The sequence below is a fragment of the Mustela nivalis genome (genome assembly GCF_964662115.1).
Source record: "Mustela nivalis genome assembly, chromosome: 18".
Classification (NCBI taxonomy): Eukaryota; Metazoa; Chordata; class Mammalia; order Carnivora; family Mustelidae; genus Mustela; species Mustela nivalis.
Window position 1 is genome coordinate 4,449,317 of NC_139037.1, and position 25,973 is coordinate 4,475,289.

The 25,973-nt window shown below is 63.1% G+C and overlaps 2 protein-coding genes across 7 annotated transcripts in view; both read right to left on the reverse strand.

Annotated features, from left to right (window-relative positions):
* NECAB2 (N-terminal EF-hand calcium binding protein 2) overlaps window positions 1-10,039 on the reverse strand; it is a gene marked incomplete at its 5' end in the record, with an annotated part of 28,185 nt that extends 18,146 nt beyond the window's left edge. For all 3 annotated transcript variants that reach the window (XR_014305886.1, XM_082712074.1, XM_082712073.1), the window contains 5 exons: window positions 1,268-1,365; window positions 1,512-1,537; window positions 3,356-3,464; window positions 7,347-7,371; window positions 9,806-10,039. Coding sequence is in view for 2 of the 3 variants with exons in the window: in XM_082712074.1 (XP_082568200.1) it covers window positions 1,268-1,365; window positions 1,512-1,537; window positions 3,356-3,464; window positions 7,347-7,371; window positions 9,806-10,039 (492 nt within the window). The remainder of the gene's footprint in view (window positions 1-1,267; window positions 1,366-1,511; window positions 1,538-3,355; window positions 3,465-7,346; window positions 7,372-9,805) is intronic.
* A 1,135-nt stretch (window positions 10,040-11,174) lies between these two features.
* The window catches only part of OSGIN1 (oxidative stress induced growth inhibitor 1), a 30,724-nt gene continuing 15,925 nt past the window's right edge, over window positions 11,175-25,973 (reverse strand). Inside the window, exons 2-7 of one of the 4 annotated variants that reach the window (XM_082712005.1) lie at window positions 23,630-23,731; window positions 17,638-17,742; window positions 16,107-16,243; window positions 15,192-15,383; window positions 14,844-14,935; window positions 11,175-12,455 (exon numbers count right to left, since the gene is read on the reverse strand). In XM_082712005.1, coding sequence (XP_082568131.1) covers window positions 11,507-12,455; window positions 14,844-14,935; window positions 15,192-15,383; window positions 16,107-16,243; window positions 17,638-17,704 — 1,437 coding nt within the window. In that variant the 5' untranslated portion in view covers window positions 17,705-17,742; window positions 23,630-23,731 and the 3' untranslated portion in view covers window positions 11,175-11,506. Of the gene's footprint in view, window positions 12,456-14,843; window positions 14,936-15,191; window positions 15,384-16,106; window positions 16,244-17,637; window positions 17,757-20,308; window positions 20,446-21,288; window positions 21,423-23,629; window positions 23,732-25,973 lie in introns of those variants that run through there. The other 3 variants (XM_082712002.1, XM_082712003.1, XM_082712004.1) reach the window with 3 other exon arrangements.

Consider the following 25,973-nt stretch of genomic DNA (forward strand, 5'->3'; position numbering starts at 1 on the left):
AGACGCGGCGCAGTAACCGAGAACCACTGGGGAAAAACGTACAGAATTCGTCTTGCTTCTGTCCGGGCAGGCGACAGGAGCCTTCACGCTAGGACAGTCACCTCTGCTCTGTGCCAGGCCCCGTGCTAAGCGGCTGGGAGACCTTACTTCATTCAATCCCCTGAAGGCTGAAGGTGAACACTGCATTCCACAGATGGAGAAACTGAGGCTCACGGGGGGAAGGGACCGGCCCCGGGCGTCCTTCAGTCCGGTCTACGTGTCCCTCACCACGTTCCACTCCGCACTCCCTCCCTGCACGCCTCGCTCAGTGCGCTGCACCCCCTCGGGAACAACTGGCCCTCCTGTCACCCCCCGGGGGGCCCGGAGTCCAGGGCCGTGCTCCGTACCTCCCGCCGGGTCCCTGCCTCAGCAGCCCCCGCACTGAGCCCGCAGCGACGGCCATCTGGCGGACTCTGCAGGGTTCCCTCTTCAGAGCCCGTTTGCAGAGCTACGAGATGGGACTGGTGACCGTGTGACCGTGGCCACCCCAGGGCTGGCCAGTACGGGTCCTCGGCAAGCCCAGGGCACCCCTTCTCTGATGCCTGCCCTTCCAGCAGCCCCCGGCCCAGTGGGGTGCAGACCCCGAGGCTGGGGGACGGGCTGCTTCTGCCCCTGAGCTTCAACAGAGATGGCACGACGCCCAGCCCCCAACCCGGTCCCCGCTCCCTGCCTCCTGTCCTCCTTCAGGGCACTCGAGCAGGTGACAGCACTGGGGGCAGAGCTGCTGGAGAGACCACTCTCCGGGACATGCAGGGGTCCCTGCACCGGGCTTGCTCCCAACACTCTGAGCGGTCCTGCCGCCCAGACAGGGTGCTCACACCGGATACTGTGCAAGTCCTCAGCCAAGCGCAGACACAGGCACCTGTGCCTTTCCCTCCCCTGCCGTCCCATAACCCCGCTGCAGGAGGGCACGAGACTTTCGGGTCCCTCTCCCGTCCGAGGGCGCTAGAGGGCTCGGGGAGGCCACAGCTCCCTTTCTAGCACCGCGTGCCCAGACCACGCGCAACTCCAGGAAACAGCCTCACGCTCCACACCAGACACCGCAGCATGGGGCCGTGCACCACGCGCTCCACCCGCCTCCACCAGCGCCCTCGGGAGCCCCCAGGAAAGCCCACCCCAGAGCCAGACCCACCCAGCGCTCAGCATCCCAAGTCCAGGCCCCTTGGCTGAGGATGCTCTGGAGGAAATCTCAGACCCGGAGCCCCAGGAGCCACCCACACCCCATGACCTTCTTGGTGTAGCCCATCGCCTTCAGGACAGAGTGGTTCAAGGTCTCCAAGGAGGCCAAGACGTCCTCATAATCGCCCATGTGGTCCACAAAGTAATCTGAGGGAAGGCAAAGCTGAGGTCAGGGGCAGAGGAGGAGGACCCCACCTCGCGGGCCTCCCCACGCCTCCCACCTGTGCCCTCAGGGCTCCCCCGAGTCCCACCCCGCCAGCCCAGTCCTGGTCCCTGCAGAGCTGGGCACCTACCACATAGCTCCTTGGTGTCCACGTGGCTGCAGAGAGAAGGAGGGAGACTCAGGTCAGGCCCGTCCCCGTCCCATCCGCCCTCCCCCTCCGCAGCGTGCATGGCCCCCGGCTGCCTGCGGTGCCTCGTCCGTCATCGCCCACGCAGGCCCCGCGAGCCCTGCTTCACGCATGAGGTCAAGGACGCTTCCCTCCCAAGGACAGAGCAGGGAACTCTACCCCCCCTCCGCCCCCCCGCAACTCTTCTGACCCCACCCCCGCTCGCTTCTCCTCCCCCACTCTGCTGCCCATGTCAGGAGCATATGGGACACAGACCGCAATGGGCCTCGGCCAGGGGCTGGGAGAAGGGAGGGAATGGGACAGAGACAGGGGGCCCATAACTAGTATGGGCCTCCCTCAGGGCATGCCTGCCTGCCGGGTCCTGGGGCTCTCAGGAGTCCTGGGACAGCCCTCCGTGTCCCCACCCTCGCCCTGGGGTCCCGCATCCCCATGCCTACAGCGCGGAGAGGGCTATGTCCTTCCTCGGAGGAGACTAAGCCCCAGAATGCCACCCGCGCTGGGGAAGGTGCAGGCAGCAGCCTCCGAACGGAGACGCGGTGGTGGGCCGTGCTGGGGGCACAGGCCAACGGACCCTTTCCAGGTCCCGGTTCCCTCACTGAGAGAGGAGGAACTGCCCTGGCTGGAGAGCTCCTAGCATCCCAGTTCCGTAAGATGCATCTGGGAGAAGGCTCCTACGGCCAAAGAAATCTAGCTTCAAGGCTCTGGAAGCCCTGTCTTGGAGATTCCTCCAATTCACATCCCATATTAAATGTTCTGACAAGTCCTGCAGAGAGGAAGCCTCTTTAACTGTACTCAGCTGAAGATTTCAGCCTAAGCCTCCTTCCCCCATCCAGCCGGCCCAACACAAAAGGCCCCACGACAATGAGTAAACCAGAAGCCACCTACAGACCCCTTTCAAAGCTCCCTGGGGGACTGCAGGAAGTGCTCAGAAACCGCCATCTGTTTGCAGAAACCAAGCCCTTCACGAGGGCTGCAGCAGGAAGCTGTTTCCAGTGGCCTTTCCCAGATAAGGACACCTGCCCACCCTGGTCCCCGGCCTGTGCCTCCCAGGACACTCGCAGCCCCAACCTCTGGTCCAGGTCACCACGGTGCCAGGTCCCCTGCAGGCACGCCTGGTGGCTGCTCCTTGTGTGGGATACCTCCAGCCTGTCCCAGGGGACCCCGGCTCAGCAAACCTGCTCTTTCCCAGGGAAAGAGTGAGTTGGTGAGGTCAGGTATGAGCAGAATGTACACTTTGCACTTGACTTAGGGATGGGTCAGGCCAGAGGTTTTGGCTGGTTCTGAGATGCAAGTTCGGGGGGTTATGACGGGGTTTACGAGGTGGAGAGGAGCTCAAGTCAGAACTACGACTGGTACCTGGTCAGTTTGGTTTAAGACAGGACCAGTGAAGATCAAGGTCACAGAGGTCCCCTTGGGACTGGGGACGAGCACGAGGTCCCTGGGTCAGAACCGGGCTGAGTTAGCAGGAGGTGGAGGTCACTGCCAATGTCCCCTTTTCGTTACCGTGTGGGCACGCTGTAGCGTCGAGGGTCTGTTCCTTCTCAGCCACGGGTGCCCAGGACAGACAAACCGACCAATGTGACGTCCCTGTGCCCACACCCCGGTCACCCCAGCCAGCGGGGGCCACCAGACCTGACCTGTGGGTCGGCAGGTGCGGGGATGTTTCGGGTCTCCTGCCCCTCCAGGGGAGTGGAACACAGAGACTGACTGCCTCGCCAGGAAGGAAGACGGGCCCCCCCAGACCCACGGGAGGCCGCCCCAGCCCCGCAGCGGGAGGCCTGGCTCACTTGGTGTTGTCAGAGTCAATCGTGTGGAAGAGGCCTTCCAGCTCCTTCTCGTCGAGGACGCCATCCGCAAAGAAGAGCTGGAACTCCTCCAGCGACAGCTTCCCGTCGTCTGCGGGGGAGGGGGGAGACGGGGGAGGGGGGAGGGGGCGGGCACTGGTGTCTGAGGGATAAGACAGCCCGAGGCTGACAATCCCCCAATCTCCAGATCAGCTGCCGCCGGAGAACCTCCGCTGCCCAGCGAACAGCCGGATGAACTAGGCAACTCCGGGACCCCGAGATCATGACCCGAGCTAAAATCAAGAGTCACCAGACGCTTAACCGACAGAACCACCCATGCTCCCATTCCTGTATTGTAAAGGCCCCAGGACGATCTCTCTTTGCTCCCACAAACTCTGCAGGGGCTCAAAGTAGGGCCCAGAAACCAGCTCGGCACAGGGAGACCCTCGCACCTCGCCTCGGCTTCCCTCCGCCTGCCTGCCCTCTGGCCTGCGAGGAGGCAGCGAGTGCCTGTGCGGGAGGCCGGGCCCGGCCAAGGGCGACGCCCCGCTTCCCTCCGCGTGACAGAAGGAAATGACTTTGTAGCTTTCAAAAACAAGAGCTCCCCCCGAAACAAAGCAGACAAGCCCCGCCCCACCCCCCTACACACACACACACACACACACACACACACGCACGCAACCATAAAAAGGCCTTCACGCTACCAGCTGTAAACGACGCACGGCCCACGGAGGCTCTTTCCAGTCTGTGAAAAAGAGACTTTCCAAGTTGCCTGAGGCGCCAGGGCTGATACAAACAAGGAGGCCCCGTGCAGAACTGCGGCCAACACGCGGGCCACTTGGTCTTCACGAGACTCCCATTTTCCAGAGCGGTAAACCGAGACCCAGAGCCGCTAAGGGATCCACAGCTGGAGCTAGAGCCTCAGCCAACTGGCCCCCAAGTCCATGCCGCCCCCCAGGCCAGGGGCAGAGTCTCCTGGTGAGAGCCCCCGCCCCCCAAGGGCAAGGCCAGGTCTGCACTGCGGGGGAGGGGAAGCGTGCGGGGATTGACCACTCAAGGCTGCGCGGGTGCAGCTCGGGGGTGTGGGGGGCGCCTCCCTGCCTCCCCTCCTTCCGCCTGTCCAGGCTCCTCCGTGCCCGCTGCACTCGGGCGGGCAGGCAGGGAGGCCCCCGCCCGGCCTCCTGGGCACAGACCCCTCGGCTGACATTTACCTTGAATGTGCTGCCATAGCCCTAATGAGCCCAGCTCCACTAATGAGGGAAGGAACAGCTCCTGGCTCCCTCCCCGGGGCCTCTGTACCAGCAGAGGAGAGGGCCTGGCACCCCCCTCCCAGCAAGGACGCTGCGCCGGCCGCGGGCAGGTGTCTTCGCTAACGAGCATGAGCTCAGCCTCGTCACCGTGACCTTCCAAATGCCAGGCCTCTGGCTGTGTCCACGTCCCTGGGGAGGAACGCAGTCAGGCGCCACCCTCCCAGGCTTCGTGCCCGGGCTGCGGGCAGACCCCTGACCCTCAGCCTCCGCGCAGGAGCCACGATCGCTCTGTCTCAACAAAGAAGCGTCCCTCCGCGGGCCACCAGCACGGCTGGCCCCGAGCCCCTGGCCCTGGGGTTCTGGACGCTTCTCCCGCGAGACCATACCCCACCCTGCACCTCTGGGCATCGCTCCTGCGGGTGCCCGGGGCCGGGCCAGCACCCACCTGTGCGTCCGTCTGCGGCTCTGGCCGCCCCTGCGGGTTCATCCCGCCCCCCCTCCCCGGACGTGCTCTCAGTCCCCGCTGCCCTCGCTGCGACCCAGCCCGGGATCGGCAGTCCCGCCCCTGCATGCTCTGGGCCGTGCTTTGGGCATCGCTAAAAAGAGGGTGATGCTTCTCATCCCAGCAGAAGTGCACTGAAGCCCCGATGAGGTCGAGGAACAGGGGGTGCTGGGTGGCTGCCGGAAGCCCCCCGGGCCGTGAGCTCTCGGGGTAGCGTGGGTAGGAACCAAACACCTGTTGGCAAACCACAGCGTCCACGCCCACGGGTGGCGTTGGAATCACAGTTCCCCATGGCCTGGGCACCCAGACCCGGCAACAGTCCCACCAGGGCCCTCTGAGGGCAGTCCCGGTGTCATCAGGCCCACTTACAGATGGGGAAACTGAGGCCCCAAGCATTTGGTGACCAGCCTGAGGTCACAAGAGCCAAGACTGTGACGGAGAAGGGACTCCACCTCCTCACAGGCCCCGAAGCTCCTCTGGGACCGACATCAAGCCGGTGACGACCCCTCAGTACGGAGACCAGGAAGACCTGAGGCCCCCGGAGGGGGATGGGCTCGGCCTCCATGGGGGCCACGGAGTGATGTCGAGGGACCCCACTGCTGTGCTCACGGGGCGGAAACACGGTCTCCCACGGGGCAACAGGAGACTAGGAGGAGACCCCACGTGGGCCCGTAGGGAGGCTGGCGTGCCGAACCCCCACCAGGCAGGTGCACACACACACATGGGTCCGCACACACTTGGATGTGTCCAGTGGTCATCAAAGAAGCAGGGAAGGCCACGCAGAGCCACGCCCGCCCGCAGGGAGACCGGCAGCCAGACTCCTGCTGTGCCCCACAGCTGTGCAGAGCCGCACTCGGCAGGAAACAGACCCGTGACCTCAAAGCCTACAGACCTTTGCAAAGACGGACTGTGTGCCCACGGCAGGGACAAGCCCACATTCCTACTAGCCAGGGACTCATAATGGGCGAAGGTGACCACGTGGCCCCAGGCCACGGCACAATGAAGACGCCAGAGAGACACCTGCATCCGGGTCTGGGATCAAGCCCCTCGACCCCCGCTGAACCTCGAAGGCCGTCTGCGCCCAGGTGCCGCAAGCGCTTCTGGAGGTCACGGCAGGGCCCCCGCAGCCCTATCCATCCCCCCTGCTCCAAATGGAACCGCGGGAGTCCCGTGTCCCAAGAGGCCTGGGAGGGATCATCATCACGCCAAGGGGCAGGGGATGGAGACCCCTGGGCCCTGGCTTCTATCTGGGCCTGTGCAAGGCCCTCCCCCAAGGCCTCTCAATCCACCCCAACACCGTGGAGGGGATGGGTCAGGGAGGGAGGAGGTGCGGGGCCCCGGGCCAGAGCGGCCACCTGCAACTCCAGCCCCCGCGGGCCAGGCGCTGGGGCCCGAGGACCCCCTGCTCCCCGCCCTTCACACATCTCCCCCTGCGCCTTCCCAACAGCCAAGGCTGCAGGCAAGTTAAGAGTAACCGATGAGCCCACTTTGGAGATGGGGAAGCTGAGGTCTGTGGAGGGACGATGGGTTCCCTAAAGCCACAGAGCGTGGCGCTGGCCCTGGGAATAAGGACGCAGGTGTTTATGCGAAGTTGTGCTGCTCCTGGTTGCAGCTGTGAGGCTCCGGTCCCTTGGGAAACCTGGTCCTTTTTGAGGCCTCCACCTCCCTCCTATACTGGAAAGACCTTCTAAGAAGCGAGGAGGAGTGCAATGTCACATCCACGGGCCCCGGCAGCGTGCCCCTCACATCGCTGGGGAGGACACCTGACATGGGGAAAAGTCCTGGGGTCGCAGCACAAGCTGGCCTGTCTTCATGCGGCTGGGTGACCCTGAGCAAGTCACTAACTTCTCTGGGCGGCGAGGAAGACATGGGCCAGGGCCTGGAGTGAGGCTGGGGGCCCCCTTAAAGGGTGGTCGCTGGGCACCCCCTCCCTGGGCTGCTCTGGTCCCTCCCAGCGGTCTGAGGGCTGAGGTTCCCCCAAGCACCTACAATACGCAGAACACCCGGGCACCACAGATGCCAACTCCCCGAATCCCTGTGGCACCCCTACTAAGTACGAACCACGGGAATCCCACTGTACAGACAGAGAACTGAGGCCCGGGCAGAACTGGGTTGCGGCCTTCTGACTTCAGCATCCTGTACTTTGAACCTTTAGGACGGCACCCGTGGTCCCTTTCCCTGAAGCATCAGGACAGAAAGAGCCAGGGCCTCATTCAGGGGACAGTCTGGGAGGGAAACTCACCGTTTTTGTCCGCCCGGCGGAAAATCTGCAGGGAAGAGAAGTACAGTCAGCCGGGGCCCCAGAGGGGCAGACGCCCTCCAGTGGCTTCTGACTCATCCCGGGATCCCACTCCCCGGCGAGTGGGGGGGCGGGTGCTGGGAAGCAGAGCAGCCCCTCCCCCAGGAGAAGACCCAGCTGGGATCAGGGCGGGAGGGACGCTCGAGGCAGAGCCCTCCCAGCCGCCCGCGAGGAAGCAGCGCCCACTCTCCTTCTGGGCCGCCAGCCTGCCCACGGCCACACTGGCAGCCATGCGCGCACACGTGGACACACAGGCTCACACCCAGCCACACGCTTGCGGGTGTGCCTCCGGAGAGGGCGGTCCATGCGGCCGCACCCACCGAGCTACGCTGCGCAGTCCCACACTCGGCATCCGTGGTCCTGGGGACTCAGCCGCTGCACCCCTCCCGGAACCCCGTCAGTTAGGTCCCAAGAGAGATGTCCGCTAAGGAAACCTCGAGGACCAGCTGGGGGCTGGCACTGGATTGTTTTCCAGGTGGGGGAGTGGGCGGAAGCAGGGCCACCCAGAGCTCGGCACCCCAGCTGCAAATGCGAGGTTGTGGCTGCAGGGGGAGGGGCGGGGGGAGCTGACAGCCACCCACCCCTCTAAGCGTGAGCCGAGACCTGGTATTTGCAGGACGAGGTGAGCCGTGCTGGTAAGAAGGAGCAGGGGGAGGCATCACCGCCTCTGACCATCCATCCGACCTCTGGTTCTGGCCCTGGGGCCAAGGACAGATGTCACCCCCCCCCCCAAGCACCTGAGACTGTGACACACTGAAGCCGCAGCTCAGGAAGGCTTCTCAGACATCACCCCTTTCCCTCAGCTGAAACCCTGCTCTGGGGTACCTGGGCAGGAGCCCCCATGCCTGGGGCGGGAGCGGGGGGGGGGGGGGAGACAAGGACCAGAGCCCTGCCCCTACTCAGAACAGCAAAGTTGCCCCGAGGCCAAGGTCCCACCCCCAGCGGCCCAGGATGGCCACGACAACCAAGCAACAGAAGCAGACCACGTGATGGGGCTCCAGGACTCCGCTCCCCACCCCCACGCACCACTCCGTCTCCCAGATGAAGAAATGGAGGCTCAGAGCCCACACACACCAGCATGACGAGGACCCCGGAGCCGCTGCCTGTACACTTAGGAACGGGAAGAATCTGGACAGGGCTTTCCCCTGAACTACGCTGGGGTCTGGAGAAAGGGTGGCTACGCAAGTGTGTGTGTGTGTGTGTGTGTGCTTGTGCAAGCATGCGCGTGTCCGCAGGCAACCACAAGCACCCACAGGACAGCTCCCCCTGCCCTGCCCAGCCCCCTCTGCACAGAGCCAACTGTGGGCTCCAGGAGAGAAGAAGGGAAGGGGAGAGGAGCTCCGCGCCCCCCAAGGATCCCACACACAGACACAACTCTCCCCCCAGACCCACCGGGTACAGGGCCCTCAGGGGCACAGGCACAACCTGCCGCTGGGCTGTTAGGAGGTGGGGGCGGTGCCGCGAACCAAGCCCCCTGCGCCTCTCCCTGGCTCCACAGAGCAGGTCTCCCACGCCGCCCCCCAGCAGTCCCTCCTGCAGAATCTTCCTCCCACTCCTGGGGAGCGGGTGGGAGGGGGAGGGGGGCTTCCCAGAGGAGGGTGCTGTGGATCAGGGAGGGGATGGGGGGAGGTTTGAGTCGAGGGTATGGAAGGAATGGAGAGAGGGAGCTCCTAGGGGAGGTGGGGGCTGGGGGGAGCCCAGAGGGGTCCGGGCTCAGAGCAGATGGGGGTGGCCCCAGCTCTCCTGAAGGAGAGAAGACACAGGTGGGGAGGGGGCTTCACTGTCTCAGAGCGCCAGTGCCTGGGATGCAAAGGGGCTTTGGGGATGAGAAAACCCGGGCTCCTGGTCTACGACCGGGATGAGAGAAGGGGCACCGGAGCCTGGAAGGGGCGGGGGGGGGGGGGGTCCGAAAAGTACGGATTCAGGCAGGCATCGGGATGGAGAGGAGGGGGCCGGAGGCGGCAGGGGCTCGCGACCCGACAGGGATGAGGGTACAGGCTGAGGTACAGGGCTGGGGAAAGGGTAAGGATTTAGCCAGCACAAAAGTAGGGGGGCGGTGGCCGGGTCCAAGGACTCCAGGGTCCCGGCTCCGGCTCCGAGAAGGTGGGGATCCCGATAAATGGACGGAGGGCGTGGGAAGAGCAGGACCGTCGTGGTCCGGGGAGGAGGCTAGACTGCGATGGAGACCGTCCGGAACTCGGAGGGGCTGGGGTCGCGCTCTGGGACGCGGAGGGGCCGGGTGCGGGTCCCGCTCCGGGCCGCCGAGGGGAAAAGGGCCGGGGGTCCCCCGCCCGGGGAGGAGGGGGCCTCGCGGGTCCCGGCGGGGGCGCAGGAGGGCGGCGTCGGGAGCGCCCGGGGGTGGGGGGAGGAGGGGGCTGGGGTCCCGGCCGGCGCGTACTCACGTCCAGGATGACGGCGGTGCCCCCGCGCGGCGAGCAGGGCCCCGGGCCGGGGCCGGGGTCCGCAGCGGGGGCGTCGGGGGCGTCGGGGGCGTCGGGGACCAGCGGCGCCCGGGGCTCGCCCATCCTGGCGCCCACCCAGCGCAGCAGCCCGCCTAGCGCCCGGCCCTGCGGCGGCGGCTCCCGGAGCAGCCTGTGCGCGCCGGCCCTGCACAGGCGCGCCGCCCGCTCGCACATCGCGCCGCGCCCGCCGCCGCCGCCGCCCGGAAGCCCGCCGACCCCCGCCCGGCCCGCGGCCCGCCCCCGCGCGACCCCTCCCCGCTGCCGCCGCCGCCGCCGCCCGCGCCGCCCCGCCCTCCCTCCCTCTGCCCCGCGGCCGCGGCCACCGCGGGGACGGGCCGGCGCGGGGGGACCGGGGAAGGGGGGGGCGCTCCGCCTGGACCCCGAGCCACGTGCCTCGTGTCCACCGCTCCCCCCCCCACCCCGCCCCCGGCAGCCGGGCGCGGCGGCGGGGGGCGAACCGCGGGGGCGCGGTGCTGGGGGCTGGACCCCAGCCTGGCCACCGCAGGGGCTGCCCAGGAGGCGTGGGGTCGGTGGGCGTCCGGCCGCGCAGCCGGGGGCTCCCTGGGGGCCGCCCCCCGAAAGTCTCCCGCTGCCCCCCTCCCGAAGGTCCCCCCCACCCCACCCGTGGCGCCGACGCAAGGGCCGGAGCGCAGGTGTCCGGCGAGCCCGGAGCGCCCTCTGCTGGCTGCAGCTCCGGGGACCCGTGCCCACGCGCTGGGCCTCCCCCACCACAACTGCGGGCCGCGGGCCCCCTCAAACCTCCCCCACCAGCGCCCAGATTGGTGGCCCAGAACACTCTTCCCCTCGCGCCCTATCCACCCATCGTCCATCTGTCCGAAGGACGCGTTAAGGCCCGTGCTAGGCCATGGGCTGCACTAATGGGACTGGGGTGGGGGTGGGGGAGTCCTTGGCCTCCTGGCACCTAGATCCAAGCGGGCAGAGGAGGATACTGGAGAGATGGCACAGATACACGAGCCATTAATGCCATGAACCTTGGGTCCCGAACAGGGGGTTGCCCTGGGGGGAATGGAGGGGCTCCTGGCAGAGGAGACCTGCACTAAGTGGTCCTTAAGTTGAGAGAGTGGAAGGAGGGGCAGGGGCTAGGCTGGAGGGTGGGCAGGGGCCGTGGAAACACTACCCCCCCCCACCGTCCCCTCAGTTCCTAACGCAGCTGTGCCCTGACTTAGGGCACCATCCCTTGCCACACAGCTCCCCAGCCCAAGGCTCTCCCACATGGCCCTGTGCTCCCCCCCTCCACCCAGGGGGCACCCAGCCCCCTCCCCATGCACAGAATCCGCAGACACAGCAGTGGAGGCAGGTACTGGGTTTAATTGGGACCCGGTTCTGGAAGGAGTGGGGCCTGGAGTCCTCTTGGCTCAGTGCTCAGCTGCCCTACCAGCAGCTTTCTCCCCAAATCACAGCCTACCCTGGCCTGCGGCCTCTGTTCCCACTCTGGGCACTAGTCCCAGTCCAGGCAGCCTGGGTTCCCTGCTCGTCTTCATCCGAGAGGCTGCTGCCTGGGCTCAGGGCCCCTCCCGTCTCCTGCCAGGAGAGACCCCGTCCCTCGCTGGGGCGTCCGGCGGGGCCGTGGGAGCCTCCCTTCCTCGTTAGGGTCTGGGTACAACGAGGCCAGGCCAGGCGCTAGGGTGGTTTCCTGGCCTCCTTCCTCAGCAGAGAATTGGCCACGGCCAGGGCCCCACCCTGCACGAAACGCACAAAATTGTCCCCTGCCAGCGGCCCCACAGCATACAGGCCCTCCTGGTGGGCGCTCTGGTACGTGAAAGGGTCCACATCGATGGGGTTCCTTTTGGCGCTCAGGGGCTGCTCAGGGTCCACGGCCAGGTTCGCGCCCGCCGCGGGGAGGAAGGAGAGGTCAGGGTGGGAGCCGATGAGCACCAGCACCAGGGCGACTCCGAAGACCTTCCGGAGCCCCCCCGGGGCCTGCAGCACGGCCTGGCGGTCGTCCTTGAGGAGCACAAGCCGGTGCTCCGGGAGGCTGCGGTAGCCCTCGTAGGGGCCGGGCGACAGGACGGACCGCTCCCGCAGCATCTGGTACACCTTGTGGTACTCAGGGTACAGCATCTTGGGCAGCTGGTTGAAGACCAGGCCGGGGTCGTCCACGGCCCGGCGGAAGGCGTGGATCACGGGGATGTTGTAGTGGCGGGCATACAGGACGGCGTCCGCGGCCGACAGCCCTGCGCCCACGATGAGGACCGGGTCTGAGCCTGGGCTCACTGTGCCCGCCCGCGTGGCTGCTTCCAGGGCCGAGAGCTCGTAGTGGACAAAGGGCAGGTTCTCCCCAGGGATGCCCAGCCGGGCTGGGCTGTCCGACGAGCCTGTGGCCAGCACCACGTTGCGGGCGCACAGGGAGAAAGGCTGCCGGCTCTGGTCCTCGGTGGTCAGGAAGCCGCTCACCTGGAAGAGGGGGCCGGGCTCCCGGAGCCCGGAGCCGCTGGATCCCGGTGTCCCCCACTCCACGGCTGTGACTACGGCACCGGACACGAAGTTGTGGCCCAGACTCTTCTTGGTTACGTAGTCCCTGTAATAGTGAGCGATGTCCCCGGCCGTGGCCCGGCTGTTGCGAAGACCTCTGGAAGGGAGGATGCGGGAGGGAGGGTGTCAGAGAGCTGACGGGGGTGTGGGAGCCGTCAGGTACGACAGGGCGACCAGGCCGGTGATGGGCCCCGGAGCTGGACGGTGGCTCTGCCTCCCCTGCCGTGGGACTCGGTTTACCCCCTCGGAGTCTCCAGCTCCTCGTGTGTAAAACGGAGCTCGTTTGGGTACCTCATCAAGGTGGGGTGGGGGGGAGTATGGCCTCCAGAACTGGGTGGCCTGGGTTCAAATCCCGACTCGGCTGCCGGTGAGCTGTGTGCCTGACACGATCCAGCCTCAGTTTCCTCATTTGTGCAGCGGGGATGACGGCGGCGATGGAACTACTTCCTGGGGCGTCGGAGAGGGTCGGACGGTGTGGTGAACGGGGACCTCAGGACAGAACCTGCCCGGAGGTGAGCGGCAGGGGACAGTCCCCGCTGCTCCCAGGGCTGAACACTGAGCTACGGAAAGCTGCGAGGATCCTGTTCCTGTCGAGTCCAGGAAGCGGGAGCGGGCGCGGGGAGTTAGAGGTGATGGAGTGGCGGCCGCAGGCGGGAGGAAGGGGGCTGTGCTGGGGGAGGGGGCGAGGGGGGGGCTCCTGGGGCTGGGGGCGTCTGGCTCTTGGTTCTGGGCAGCTGCCGTGCAGGTGCGAGCTCCTGCAGACATTCTCCCCGCCTGCTGGAGTGGGGCACGCTTCCTGGACTTCACCCAACACATTCATTTAAAAGCAGCCCCTGCAAAGCCCTTGGCAGAGTCCCCCCAACGCCCCGCAAGGGCAGAGGCTGTTTTATAGCCAGTGTTGTTCCTCTTGCTTTTGCTCTCAGTGCCTCCCCTGCCCCGGCCAGTGTCGCCGGAGCTAAAGGCTTGGGCGCCATCCCAGTGCCGACGTCTGCCTGTGTGTCGGCAGGTGGGTTACGTTCTCCAGCTGCGGACACGTTGCTCAGGAGGAGCTCGCTGAAGGACAGTCCTACGAGGGGCGCCTGGGGGGCGCAGCTGGTTGAGGGTCTGACTCTTGGTTTTGGCTCAGGTCCTGCTCTAGATGGTGAGATCGAGCCTCATGTCGGACTCTGCACTCTGCGCGGAGTCTGCTTGTCCCTCTGCCTCTGCTCCTCTCCCCTCCCCCCTGACCCAAAGCAAAATAATGGAGGATCCTAGGTGACACCCACCAGGTCCCGTGCCAGGGCCAGCTCACACGGCATCCCCCACGGCCCTGAGCTCTGCTGCTCGCCCGTCTGCTTCTGACGCTGGAACTCTGGGGTCTGTGTCTGTGGGTCTGTCACTTCCCATTCTCTGAGTAAAAACTGTTCCGGAGAGGGGTCCTAAGATGCTACAGGCTGTTCTTTCTAAGAAGGGCAGGTCAGAAAGGAGGAAAGCCCCAGCACTGGGCGGGGCTTGAGAGGGGGGCAGGGGGCGTGGCCCTTGTGGGCGTGGCCCTGCCCCTAGGAAGAGCCAGGCGAGATCGCTGCAAGGGCAATATTAAGCAGTTGCGTAAAAGGAGGACAGCAAACACAGCCTTCACCACCTGACATCCTATGCCATATCCTGTCCTTAAAAGCAGAATGTAAAAGGGTATGTCTAGAGTTAAAGTTGAAGTCCTGTCTCTCTGGAGATCTTTGTACCAGATCGGCAGGAACATAGACTCTTTCTGAAACTGAGTTGCAGCGTGGGGACAACAGGCCCCTGTCATGGCCCTTGGGGGTCGGAGGGAACAGGGCGTCACACAAGGTCGGCCAGCACCCGAGTGGCGATCCCCTGTTTGCCAACCCCCACCCCCCGGAGCACTGGGCATGTGGTGCCTCGATTCCCGGGATGAGCAGGCCTGGAATTCATCTGCTCAGGGACTGAGCTGTTCCCCCAGGACGGTCCAACGGGTGGGAGTTGTGGGGTCATGATGGAGCCGGAAACAGGACGGGGGAAGCACCCCCGAATGGAAGAGCAGTGGAGAGGCGTCGGGTTGGGCTGAGCTGTCTTCCTTGCCTGTGTGTGGTCAGGTTTCTCTTACAAGAGCATTTCAAAAAAGAAGTGCATCCTACTCGCTGACCTTGAAGTAAAGAAATTACTGCAGACCAGGCTTGAGTGGTGGGAAGGGCCAGCTGTCATGTCAGTATCTCTTAGAGGCTGAGATGCTCCCAGGGGCCATGTTGGGGCGGGGGCGGTTTGTCTATCAGGTAGTGGGAGCACTGGCAGGGGGTCTTGGGGTGAGCCCAGCCCCCTGTGGTCCTGGGCAAGTCTTTCCCCATCCAAACCTCAGTTTCCCGTCCTGAAGTAAGAGGAGGGAGGGTCAGGCTAGTGGAAACACAGAGCCCTTATACCTCTGGCTCCTGGGCTCGACGGCCGGTGGAGGCCCCGTCACCCGCCCTCCCCGGGATCTCCCGAGCCGCCTCACCTTCGCCTCCTACGCATCCACTCCTTCACCGGCAGGTCCGGGAGCCCCATCCACTGGCCTTGGCTAAGCGTCACCATGGAGCCTTCAATGGACTGTGTGCGAAAGGAGTTCTTTGGCCCAGGCCTCTCCGAGCCCCCAAGCCGGTAGGGAGGGAGGGCATGGGAGGCCTTTGCTGGGGTGGGCGCAGGAAGGCAGGTGGGGAGGAGGCCGAGGAGGGCCCGGAGAGCAGGAACGTGAGGGAGGGAGAAGCCGGGAAGGGGAGAGCCCTAACTTTCGGGAGGGAGTCTCTCCAAGACCTCGGGCAGATTCGGCCCAAAGCCCTTCTCCCCTCTCCCAGCTCCCACTCACATGCCAGGCTCCCCCGGGCAGGTTCCGGCCGAGGACCACATGGGGGATGGCTCGCTCCTTCTGGTGCTTCCAGGTGAGAACGGACTCCATGTTTCCCCCAAAGTCTGTGTCTGGGCGCAGGAGGGCATCAAAGAGCAGGGCCACAGGGCTTTGGCTCCGGCCTTCGAGGCCTTCAGACAGGTAATCCAGGTCCTGGAGGGGGTGCATAGGTCAGAGCAGCACTGGAGAAAGGCTGCCCAGTCCTGCATTCCCACCCTCGTATCACGGAAGTCACACAGGCTTGGAAAATGCTGCGTCACAGGAGGAGATAATGCACATCAACGCGGTAAAGGCTCTGACAAGTCCTGCAGCTTTTACTGCAGCATTTACCTGTTTAGTTTTGCCAAACCCAGTATCTCTCAGACTTCCTGGAGTAGGAATATTTTCTCTGAGGAACTAATGTCCTGTAGAAGGCATTCTGAGAAATGCTGATCTAGACCCAGTTACTTCCTCATCAGCCAGCTTTGGAGGGGGAGGGAGCCGGGAGGATGGCTGATGTCGGAAGTGGGGGGAGGGCGGGCAATGAGCGGCCTTCCGGAAGGCGAGGGGCATGGGTGAAGGTCTGGTGTGCCCTCTTGGGCAGGGGCCAGTGAGCCAAATGATTCAGGCAGGATTTCTCAACTTCGGTACTGCTGATGTTTGGGGCAGCTTGTGCTTTGGTGGGGGCAGGGGGGGGCCGCTGTCCTGTGTACTGTAGGGAGTTAAATGGCCTCCCTGGCCGCGACCCTGGGAGCCAGGAGTGCCATTGCTTCAGTTGTGACAACTGATGTCATGACTGACTGCGGCCCCTCATGTGACTAACACACGCATCTTTCTATTTTTGCCCCAGTTCGCTGGGAGGGGGGTGGGGGGGTATCCCCCAGAGCTCTGACCCACCTGGTCCAGGATGGAGACCCCCGGGGCCTCGGCGAGCTTCCTCTGCAGGAGTGGGTGTGGGTGCTCGGCGTCCGGTTTCACGTAGGGGGTGTAGCCCGACAGCAGGTAGGACAGACAGATGCCCGAGGGACCATTGCCTGAGGAGGGAGGGTGGGGGCAGAGGGCAGGGCTTTTAAGGGCAGCAGACCACTGGCTTGGAGGGCTTTGCTCTTGACCTCTCTGGTTCATGGATTTGCTCTTGATTCATAAACATAATACAGTGAGTCCTGGGGCACCTGGGTGGCTCAGTAGGTTAAAGCCTCTGCCTTCAGCTCGGGTCATGATCTCAGGGTCCTGGGATGGAACCCCGCATCGGGCTCTCTGCTCCTCGCAGAGCCTGCTTCCTCCTCTCTCTCTGCCTGCCTCTCTGCCTACTTGTAGTCTCTGTCTGTCAAATAAACAAATAAAATCTTTAAAAAAAAACCAGTGAGTCCTTAGCATGGGCCAGGCGCTGTGCGTACGAACAGTCACAAAGTAAGGGACCATTGCCGAGGGCCTCCTGGGTGCTCCTTTAACAACAGGGCGATGCAGCTGGTGCAGGTGACAACCACGGACGTTTACAGAGTGCCTACTAGGTGTCGAGGGATCTTAAGAATGAAACAGTAAGGCGTGACAGATGCTGCTGCCGGACCAGCGCGAAGCCCTGATGTGCGACAGCCCCGCGTGTCCCCCAGTAACATTAGCAAGGTGCTGGCTATCCTTTTTCCCCTGTCACCCTGGAGGAAGCTGGGGCTCAGAGAGTTTAAGTAACTTGCTTGTGGTCACACAGCAACACGACAGATTCTAAGATCACTAAGAACTCGTCCTGTCCTCCCAAAGCTGTGTGGCTGGTCAGACAGGATAGATTCCTGTGCTCTGGGCGGGGTGGGTGGGGCGGGCTGGGCAGGGAGCCTAAGGAGGGATACAGCGCCCCCTCCAGGGCTTCTAGTCCCCAAGCCTGGATGAGTCCCGCGGCTCCTGTGGGGCGCTTCTTGGGCATTTACCCTTGTGACACTGCTTCTCTCTTTACCTGCCCCCCCCTTATCTTGTGCTGTGCAGACTATATCACCCATAGGCGCCGTGCCCTTAGGACACCGATGTCCAGCTGTTTCTGATTTACAGAAATGGCCTTTGAATCGGGGAAGGGCCGTCTGTCCCCATTTTGCAGGCTGCAGGACAGGAACCGCGTGCTTCGGCCGCGTCTGCCTCACGTGGCCCCGAGCACCGTGCAGCGTACAAGGGAAACACAGTAGCCCTTGCAGGCTTAGGGCCGGGCCCCCTCGCCCTTGCTGGCCAGCCTCAGTGGACAGTTTTGCTCCGGCTTCGGGGTTCTTGGAGGGGTCACGGGGAATGACATGTTGTAAATTGCTAGGCTTAGCACCAGGCACGTCCTGAATGCTCAACGGCCAAATTTAAAGACAACTTTTGTAAAGAGATGCCTGCCCTGGGCCTGCCCGGTTCCCGACCCTCACCCCAGGGGTTCAGCGCAGCCCGTGCTCCCGGATGCACTCACCGATGATGACGACCGTGAGGGGCTCGGAGCCGCCGCTGCCGAGGGGGTCGTTTCTCCAGCTGCTCATGGCTGTGGCTGGTGGGGGGCTTGCAGCTGGCGGCTGACCTAGGGAGGAAAGGCTACTCCGTGAGCCTGGGGTGTCATGCCCTCCCTTCCCGGCTACGGGGTGTTGTCCTGTGGCCCTCAGGGTCAAGTCCAAGGTCCTCCCTGAGTCCTATCGGGATGCCACTCCCCTGTTCCTTCTCTCCTTCCCACACCGGTCCCAGTCCGAACAAACCACCTCCCCTCCCAACCCACCGGGCGGGCAGGGTCCCCTCCTCCGGCCCAGTGACCTCCAGGTCTGAGCCTCCCCCCGCCCCATTTCACCAGCAGACAGTAACACACCCCCAGCGTACGGGCCATCTTCTGTAAGCCCTCCCTGCCCCGCGGCAAGCCCTGCCCAGCACTTCTGTGCCCCCTACAATCCCCACCCCACAATCCAGGTCTCCGGTGCAGCCAGTGGCCTTTGGAGCCATTGTCCAGCAGGACGCTTCCTAGCTGGTGACCACAGACCCATTCCTGGACCTCTCTGGGTCTGATTCCTCATCTTAGAAAATGGGAATAATAATAGTTTCTACGCTGCTGGGTTGTTGAGGGGACACAGGGAGGTGATTGCCGTGAAGCATTGGCTGGAGCGAATATGCCACTGGGCAAGGACCGGAGCCCACTGCCAGCTCCAGCGGCTCAGGTGGAACAGGTGGCGTTGAAGCTTGGCAAGCCGGAGTCACTTGGGTTGTGGAAAGATGCCTGTAAACTTGCCGGTTTCTGGAACACCTACGCCTCCTGCTGGCCACAGGCCTGAAGCGCATCACCCGTAGTTACCTAAACCCAGTTCCTGGGGGGGCAGGTACCAGGGGGAGGGAAGGTCCAGACCCACCTGCTCCACCTCCCCCAGACCCAGCTAAGGGGGTCTCTGACCTCCCCCGCTGCCACACGCTGCTGTCCTGGAGGCCACAAGACAACGGAGCGTTGAGGAGTGTGTGGCCTTTAGCATGAGCCTAGCTACTCCCCACGCAGCCGCACTCAAGAAGCCATTGGTTACGACCCCAGGTCACAGATGTGTCACCCGGAGCCCAGAGAGGGCGCACAGTCGCTCAGTGTCACAAAGTTAGCTTTGAAACCGGTGCCGAGGCTTTCCCTGTGTGTGCACCATGCATGCCACTGGCCTGCCCCAGTGAGGCCCGGGGCTCACATGCGCCCGTACAAGAGTGAGTGGGCTGGCGCGCGCCCCCCCACCCCTGATCAGCCAGGGATGGGGGTCCAGGGTCACTGCCTGCAGAAGTCTTCGGGACAAGGCAGAAATCTGGATTTTGATGTGCATTCTCAGATTTGGAAAAGAGGGCAGCCAATTCACACTTGGAAGAAAAAATCTTGACTGGTGACCAAACGTGACGGAGGCCAGAATACGACCTCCACACGTGCGGAGGGGCAGGAACACCAGCATCCACCCGGAGCAGATGGAAAGGAGGAGCCCCTCCCCAGCAACGGGCCAGTGAGGAGACCCGGTGCCGCTCCCCCCGGGGATGACAACAGACCTTTTCCCGCACTTTAGTGAATGGCTTGCACCTAAGTGATGGCACTGGGTCTGATGACCCTGAGAGGGGGCCGTGTCACCTCGCCGGCGGCTGAGGAAAGGGGGGCTCAGCGGCGAAGGACCCACGGCAGGAAGTGTCGCGTCACGTGGCATGTCAAGGACGCCTCGTCCTGGGAACAGTCCCCCTGCCGCTGGTCCCCGGGGCCCCAGGGGATGAAAGACGGCATCAGGGACTGCGCGGCCTTCTCCACTCGGGGTTCCCTGCAGGCGCCGAGCTGTCTGCCCGGGGAGAGGGTCTGCGGGGGCGCCCCCCACCATTACCACCACCTCCAACACACATGGCTGACGTTTGTGCACGTCTGTGACGAGCTGGCTAGGTGCCAAGCATGTTCTAACCACTTTATACATGTTAACTCATTTCATCCTTAACTGTGCGCCCTTCCACTCACTCCTGTATTACAGACAGAGCGGCTGAGGTCATGGAGCCGGGCTCCAGAGTGCAGAGTGACAGGGGGACAGCTTCTGCCAGAGGCCGTGGGGAGCAGGACGGCAGTTGCCCAGCACACTCTCCTAGAACCTCCAAACAGCCCCAGGTCCCCACCCCCATCTCTCCTGTCTCCAGGAATAACAGTAATGGGGACCCATGCGATGCCCTTGCTGAGAGCTCCGTATGCCTTACAGCTTTTAATTCTCATGGCAACCCACTTCACCGATGTGAAGACTGAGGCTCAAGGTGGTGAAGCCATGCCCACGAGGTCATAGAGCCAGTGGGTGACAGATCTCGAGTTTGACCCCCGGGTTTGTGGACTCCCCATGGCCCCCCAGAATGAGCACGCCCATGCTGGGCCATGCCCTTCACCCTCTTGTCCCTTTGACCTTCCCCTCCCCCATCCTCAGGGGCAAGAGGCACTCCTAGGAGCCCTTGGTTCGCCTCTTATCCCGCTTCCCGGAAGGTGGAGGGACCCATTTCCCATCAGAGCTTTTGGGCTCCAAGTTCAGTGCTCCCTTCCAGAAGCCTCCAGATGCCACATACATGAGGTCACCACCCCGAGGTCACTTCCTGTGCAGTGTCCCTGAGCAGCTGAGAACTCTCATTACCTTGGAAGACCGCACAGGCTGCCAAGGGACAGCAGACGATCTGAAACTAATGCGTTTTAGTTTTGTGGTGCTGGAACGGCCAACTTTCAATGTTCACTTTTTGTGAACTTTTTTTGTGTCCCTCCTGAAGACAGCCCGTGCCAACTGCAAACAGCTCCCGGGAGAGTCTGTCATTCACAGAAGCAAACAAGCAAAGAAAAAATGGGAACATCGGCCCCTTCAAGGACGGCTGTTTCCTTGAAGTCCGCAGCACCAGCGTTTCTAGTGTTCCTGGGGCTAAAACTGCTCTGAGCCTCCCGGACACCTGCACGGCGGCGTTTACTGGGCACTGCTGGTGGCCCTTTGCTCACTTGACTGTGGATCTCCCCCACGCCCAGCCCACCCAGAGGGCGTTCTTAACCCTGGGGCGGGAGGGAGAGACCAGGGTCAGGACGGAGGCGGCTTCTTGCCCAGGAACGTCCCAGACACTGCCAACAAGTCCTGCCAGCCGCCGACCCTCGGAAGGTGCGCGAGGTCCCCCGGAGGAAAAGACCGTGGGAACAGTGCCACCAAGAAAGGGACGTGAGGCTGAAACAGGGCGAGGGTGAGGAGGGTCCGTGGACGCGAGCGCTACCTGCCCGCAGCCCCGGGGCCCCGCGGGGTGCGCCCCTCCCTCCGGAGCCTCCCCCACCTGGAGCAGCCCCCGCCCCGTGCTCTGCACCCCAAGCCTGCCAGGCGCCAAGTGCCCGGGACGCAGGGTGCGGGGACGAGAGGCGCTCCCGGCCCGGCTGCAGGACCCAGGGGCCAGCGGCGGGCAGCGTGCCGGGGGTCCACACCTCCCTTCCCTGCGGCGAGCGGCGTCACGTGGGCGGGGGCGGCGGCGGCCGAGGGGGCCGGGCACCTGGGCACGGCGGCGGCGGAAGAGCGTCCGGCCCGGCCCGCGGGGGCTCCCCCGCCCCCCGCTCCTCCCCCACCGCGCCCGCCCTGCTCAGGCCACTCACCTGACCCGCTCGGGGCGCGCGGGGGGCGCGGGGGGCGAGGCGAGCCTGGCCTGGCGCGCGCCGGGAGGGCCCTCGGGGCCACCGCGGAGCAAGTGGCCGTCTCCCCGAGGGGACCGAGGAGGCTGTGCGAGGCGGGGAGGCCGGGGTATTTCACGGCCTCGGAGGAGGCGGGCGGGGGCGGGGCCAGGAAAACCACTTTCATAAGCGTGAGTCAGCAGGGGCCCCTGGATGAATGAACTTGCACCAGACCCACGGGCGGCCTTAAAGGGGCCCCGCCGCGGGGGGTGGGGGTGTCAGGCGCCCCCCCTCCCCGGGCGCGGGGGCTCAGTCAGTAAATAGAGGACCCAGAGGCCCCCGATGGGGCCAACATGGCCTTTTCTCCTAGGCAGGTGGCCCTTGAAGTGCAGAAGGACACCCTCGGGGCACTGGTGCCCCCCCCTTCTCCACTGGGACTCTCCCCACCCCGTATAAAGCCCTCGGGCATCAGCCTGCCCAGAGAGTCTGGCTCTGAACTTCCTGGGCAAGCTGCCTCAGTTTTCTCATCTGAAAAATGGGGCCAGGGAAGAGGCTGTCCTTCCTGGGGGGTGTGGCAGTTAGCGGATGCCATTCTTGGCTCCCACGCCTAAACCCTGAAGCCGGCCCCCGAGTCGGTCCCCCAGTTATTTTCTCTGCACACTTGCTGATCCTTCCTTATTGTTTCATTGTCTCTCCCCAGACCAGGTTGTGGGTTCTGTGTCCGCTTCATCCGGAGTCTGGAGTGGTGCTCCGGGAGGAGGGGGGGAGGAGGGGTAGAGTTGGAGCCGCGTCTGGCCTGTAGACCTCAGTTCACATCAGCCGCGATTTTCCTCACTGATGTGGCTGGGAACCAGGCCGTCCTTTCCTGTCTGGGGACTTCCCCGTAGTTGGGGGGCCTGTGGGAGGCCAGGGAGGCGCTCACCTTGCACGCAAAGGTTGAAGGGGGCACCCAAAACACTCAGTGATGAAGAAGACGGTGTTTTTGCGCAACGTTTTTTTTGAAAATCAAAATTAGGGGCGCCTGCCTGGATCAGTCGGAGCGTGTGACTCTTGATCGTGGGTTGTGAGTTTGAGCCCCATGTTGGGTGTAGAGATCACGTAATAAACAAACAAACTTCTAAAAAAGTCAACAGTAGTGCAAGAAGTGGAGGATGAACCGATTATTAAAATTTCAGGACTCAGCGGGCCCCGGAGCGGTGCCGTGCTGAACCATCCTGGAGCCTGACGCTAAAGGAAAAATCAAAATACTGATACTGTCTTTACTCGAAACTTTGCTATTTTCTTCATCCTGCATTTTTGGCACTACTCTCGATTTTTAAAAATATCATGGGAACGCAACACTGTGAGTCTCAATCGATTATGGAACGCTTCGGTGCCCCTTCTGGTTTGTGTGGTCCCCCTCCTGGGGCTGGTGGCCACAGGGATGGGGTTAGAATGCGCACACTGTAGACTATGCACAGGGAGGGACGGAGGGGGGGGGCATGGGGAGGGCTGGGACCAGATCGGACCGCGGGGCTCTTTTGGGGACAGGGTCTGACGTCCCACCAATGAAAGATACCTCTGAGGAGGCAGAGTCCTGCTTGGACAGACAGACAGAGACAGAGGGGAGCGGGCTGGCGCAGGGAGGTGCTGGAGGGAACCTAGAGATGGGGCGGGGCCCGCAGAAAGAGCAGGGCCCAGACCGGAGACCCTGGGCTTAGGGAGATGAGGGGACGAGCCTGGGAAGGGGGCTGCAGCAGGCCAGATGTGAGGGGAGCGCGCCCCTCCTGCCTCCGCTCTCCTCCGGCTGGGGGGGCTCATGGGTGTCCGCCCTGTGCCCACGACCCCACTCTCAGAAGGGCCCTGTGCTGGGTGTCCTGCTCTGCTGTTCCCACTCTAAAATCCTTATTAATTGTTGAATGAGGAGGTCCCTTGTTTTCCCGTTGCACGGGGGCCCACAAATCACGTGATGGGGGGCACCCTGCCTGTGGAGAGCTGGGTGAGAGGGGCTCTGCGCGGGGCTAGTTCTGGTAAGGCACTGCCCAGGGGAAAGTGGCCTTCCCCATCCTTTTCTCCTGGGGTCCCGGGCAGCGGCGCCGTGTGGGGTCACGTGACACGGTCCGTGGCATGTGGCAGGGGCAGCCGGAAGCCCAGAGTACAGCCCCCAGCTGGCTTCTAGCCCCTTGTAGGTACGCGGTGTGACCTCAGCTGTGGCCTACCTCTCTGGGCTTCTGTTCCAACATTCCTGGACACTTGGGATGGGTACCCCCCATGACCCCTGTCCCCCGCCCACGCCAGGAGCCCAGGACAGCCCCAGCACGGGGAGGGCAGCTTCCCTCTGACCTACCTCTCGTCCGGGCTGTATCTTTCCCCGGCGGCCACCTGGCTGTATCCACTTCCCCATCCCAGGCTCTGGACTGCAACTTCCCAGTGTGTTTGGATGTGTAAACTGAGGCAGAGAGAGACAACCCCAAGTCAGAGACTCCCACCTGCAGTGTCTCAGCCCCTGTGGGGCAAGGCTGAGGCTCAGAGTCCGAGAGGAAGGCCTGGGAAGGAGGCAGGCCCCCAGGTTCCCCATCTCTGGCTCTGGCCCATCCTCCCTCCCGACCTGCGCCACCACCCCCGCTGGCCCTGACCCCTTTTCTGGATTTGGAAAATTTGCTGATACAGAGAATTGTGGGCGAGATGTGGACTTTCTTCCCTGTTGCCTGTTTTTTCTGCCAGGAGATTGTGGGAAATAGAAAGTGTTGAGGGGCTTCCAAAAAGCTCGACCAAGACGAAGACCGATAATGTCACGGGGGACACAGGGATGATGGTTAGGGGGGCCATGGAGAAGGAAAAAGCAAGGCAGGTAGACTTGGGGTGACTGGCTTTCTCGGACTCTGCTGGGCACCCCGATCCTTCCACACCTGCCTGTCCGCTTCTCCCCCACGAGGTTGGGTGGCCGGGACGCCTCTGGATCCAGAAGTTCTGAAACTCGGGTTGGAAGATGTAGCATATAAAAATTACAGGCACACTGAGGTGCCTGGGTGGCGCAGGCCGTGGTCCTGGGGTCCTGGGGTCAAGCCCCACACTGGGCTACCTGCTGGGCAGAAAGCTTGCTTTTCCCTCTCCCACTTCCCCTGCTTCTGTTCCCTCTCTCATGGTCTCTCTCTGTCAAATACATACATAAAATCTTTAAAATAAACAAATAAAATTGCAGGCACACAGGCCACTGAAATTCAAATAAGAAAGAAGAGCCTAAATGTGTCCCATGCAATATTTAGGATATACTTACACTAAAAAAAAATTTTTTTTCATGGTTTATCTGAAATTCAGTTATGTGGGCAGCCTGTAAACTGTAAAAGTAAAATACCATAGGTTTGGAGAGTTAGGATAAAAAAACAAAGGTAAAACATCTCATTAATAATGTTTAAGTGGATTACGTGTCCAAGTGAAAATATTGTGGACATCTGGGGTTAAATAAGGTCTATTATTAACATTAATTTCACCTGTTTCTTTTTTACGCCTTTAATGTGGCGACTGGAAAATTTACACATGTGGTTGTTGTTAGGCTTCTGCGGGACGTGGGCACCTGCTGCTTCTGCCAACAGTGATGTTCCTGGATTTGACAGCGAAAGCCCCGCCGTGTTCCAGGAACACTTTCGGTCCCTGGGAAAACCACACCGGTTGGGCATCTGGACCATTCATTGCAAGAAGCTGGACAGTGTGCCCTGGGAGAGGTGCTTCCCTTTTGGGCCTCAGTGTCCCCATCAGGGCACTGGACTTGCAAGGTGGTGACAGCTGTGGCAGGGGCCCAGCCCTAAGGAGGGGCTCAGACACAGCAGCCCCTACCCTACCTCCCAGGCCTCCCCCAAACTCCCTGCACGTGTTTGGGTGCTGGAGAACCAGAGGAGGGAGAATAGAGGAGCGTCAGGGTGCTTCCCTGGGGTCCCAGAGATTAAAGGATCCCTCGTGCCCCCATACCAAAACCACCATTTCTCTCCCCCTATGAAATCCTAGGATCATTCCCGGGGCTGCTTCCGGCCCATGCCTCCTCCCTCCTCCCTTGTGGCAGCTCCCATAGCACTGCCACTTGCCAGACACCTCCAGGCTGTAGACAGAATGTTCTTGACACACCGCTGAGGCTCAGAAAGGCCAGTCTGGAGCCTGGGGTCACACAGCTCGAGCGACAGAACTGGGGCTTGAACTGGACACTTCCAGCGAAAAGGGAGACAGTGAACGAGCAAAGGAACAAAGCCTCCTTCCCGCCTGGAGCACAGAGGCATGCACAGCCTGCAGAACTCTCCAGAAGGGCCCGCCTACCACCACGGTCGTCCTCTGGTCTGGATGCATTTTGGGGACTGGTGCATTTGATCTGTGCGCTAGTGCGGGGAGGACAGGCTGCCCGGGGCTGCTGTGCTCCCATTCTACAGGTGAGGAAGCTGGGGCCCTGTTGAGCGTGGCCCCAAGTCACAGCCAGCGGTACAGTGGGACCGCGCCCAGAGCCCTGGCTGGACGAGACCAGGCCCTTCCGGCACGTGACGCCAGAGCTAATATTTGCCTTTGCCATTTACAAAGCCTTGTCGCCACCTTATCTCATCAACGCCCCCCAGGCAGGGGGGGGCACATATTTTCAGTAACAAGTGGAGTTGACAGATGAAGAAATGGGGGGGTGTGGGGGTGTGGGGGTGTGGGCACTTGCCCAAGGC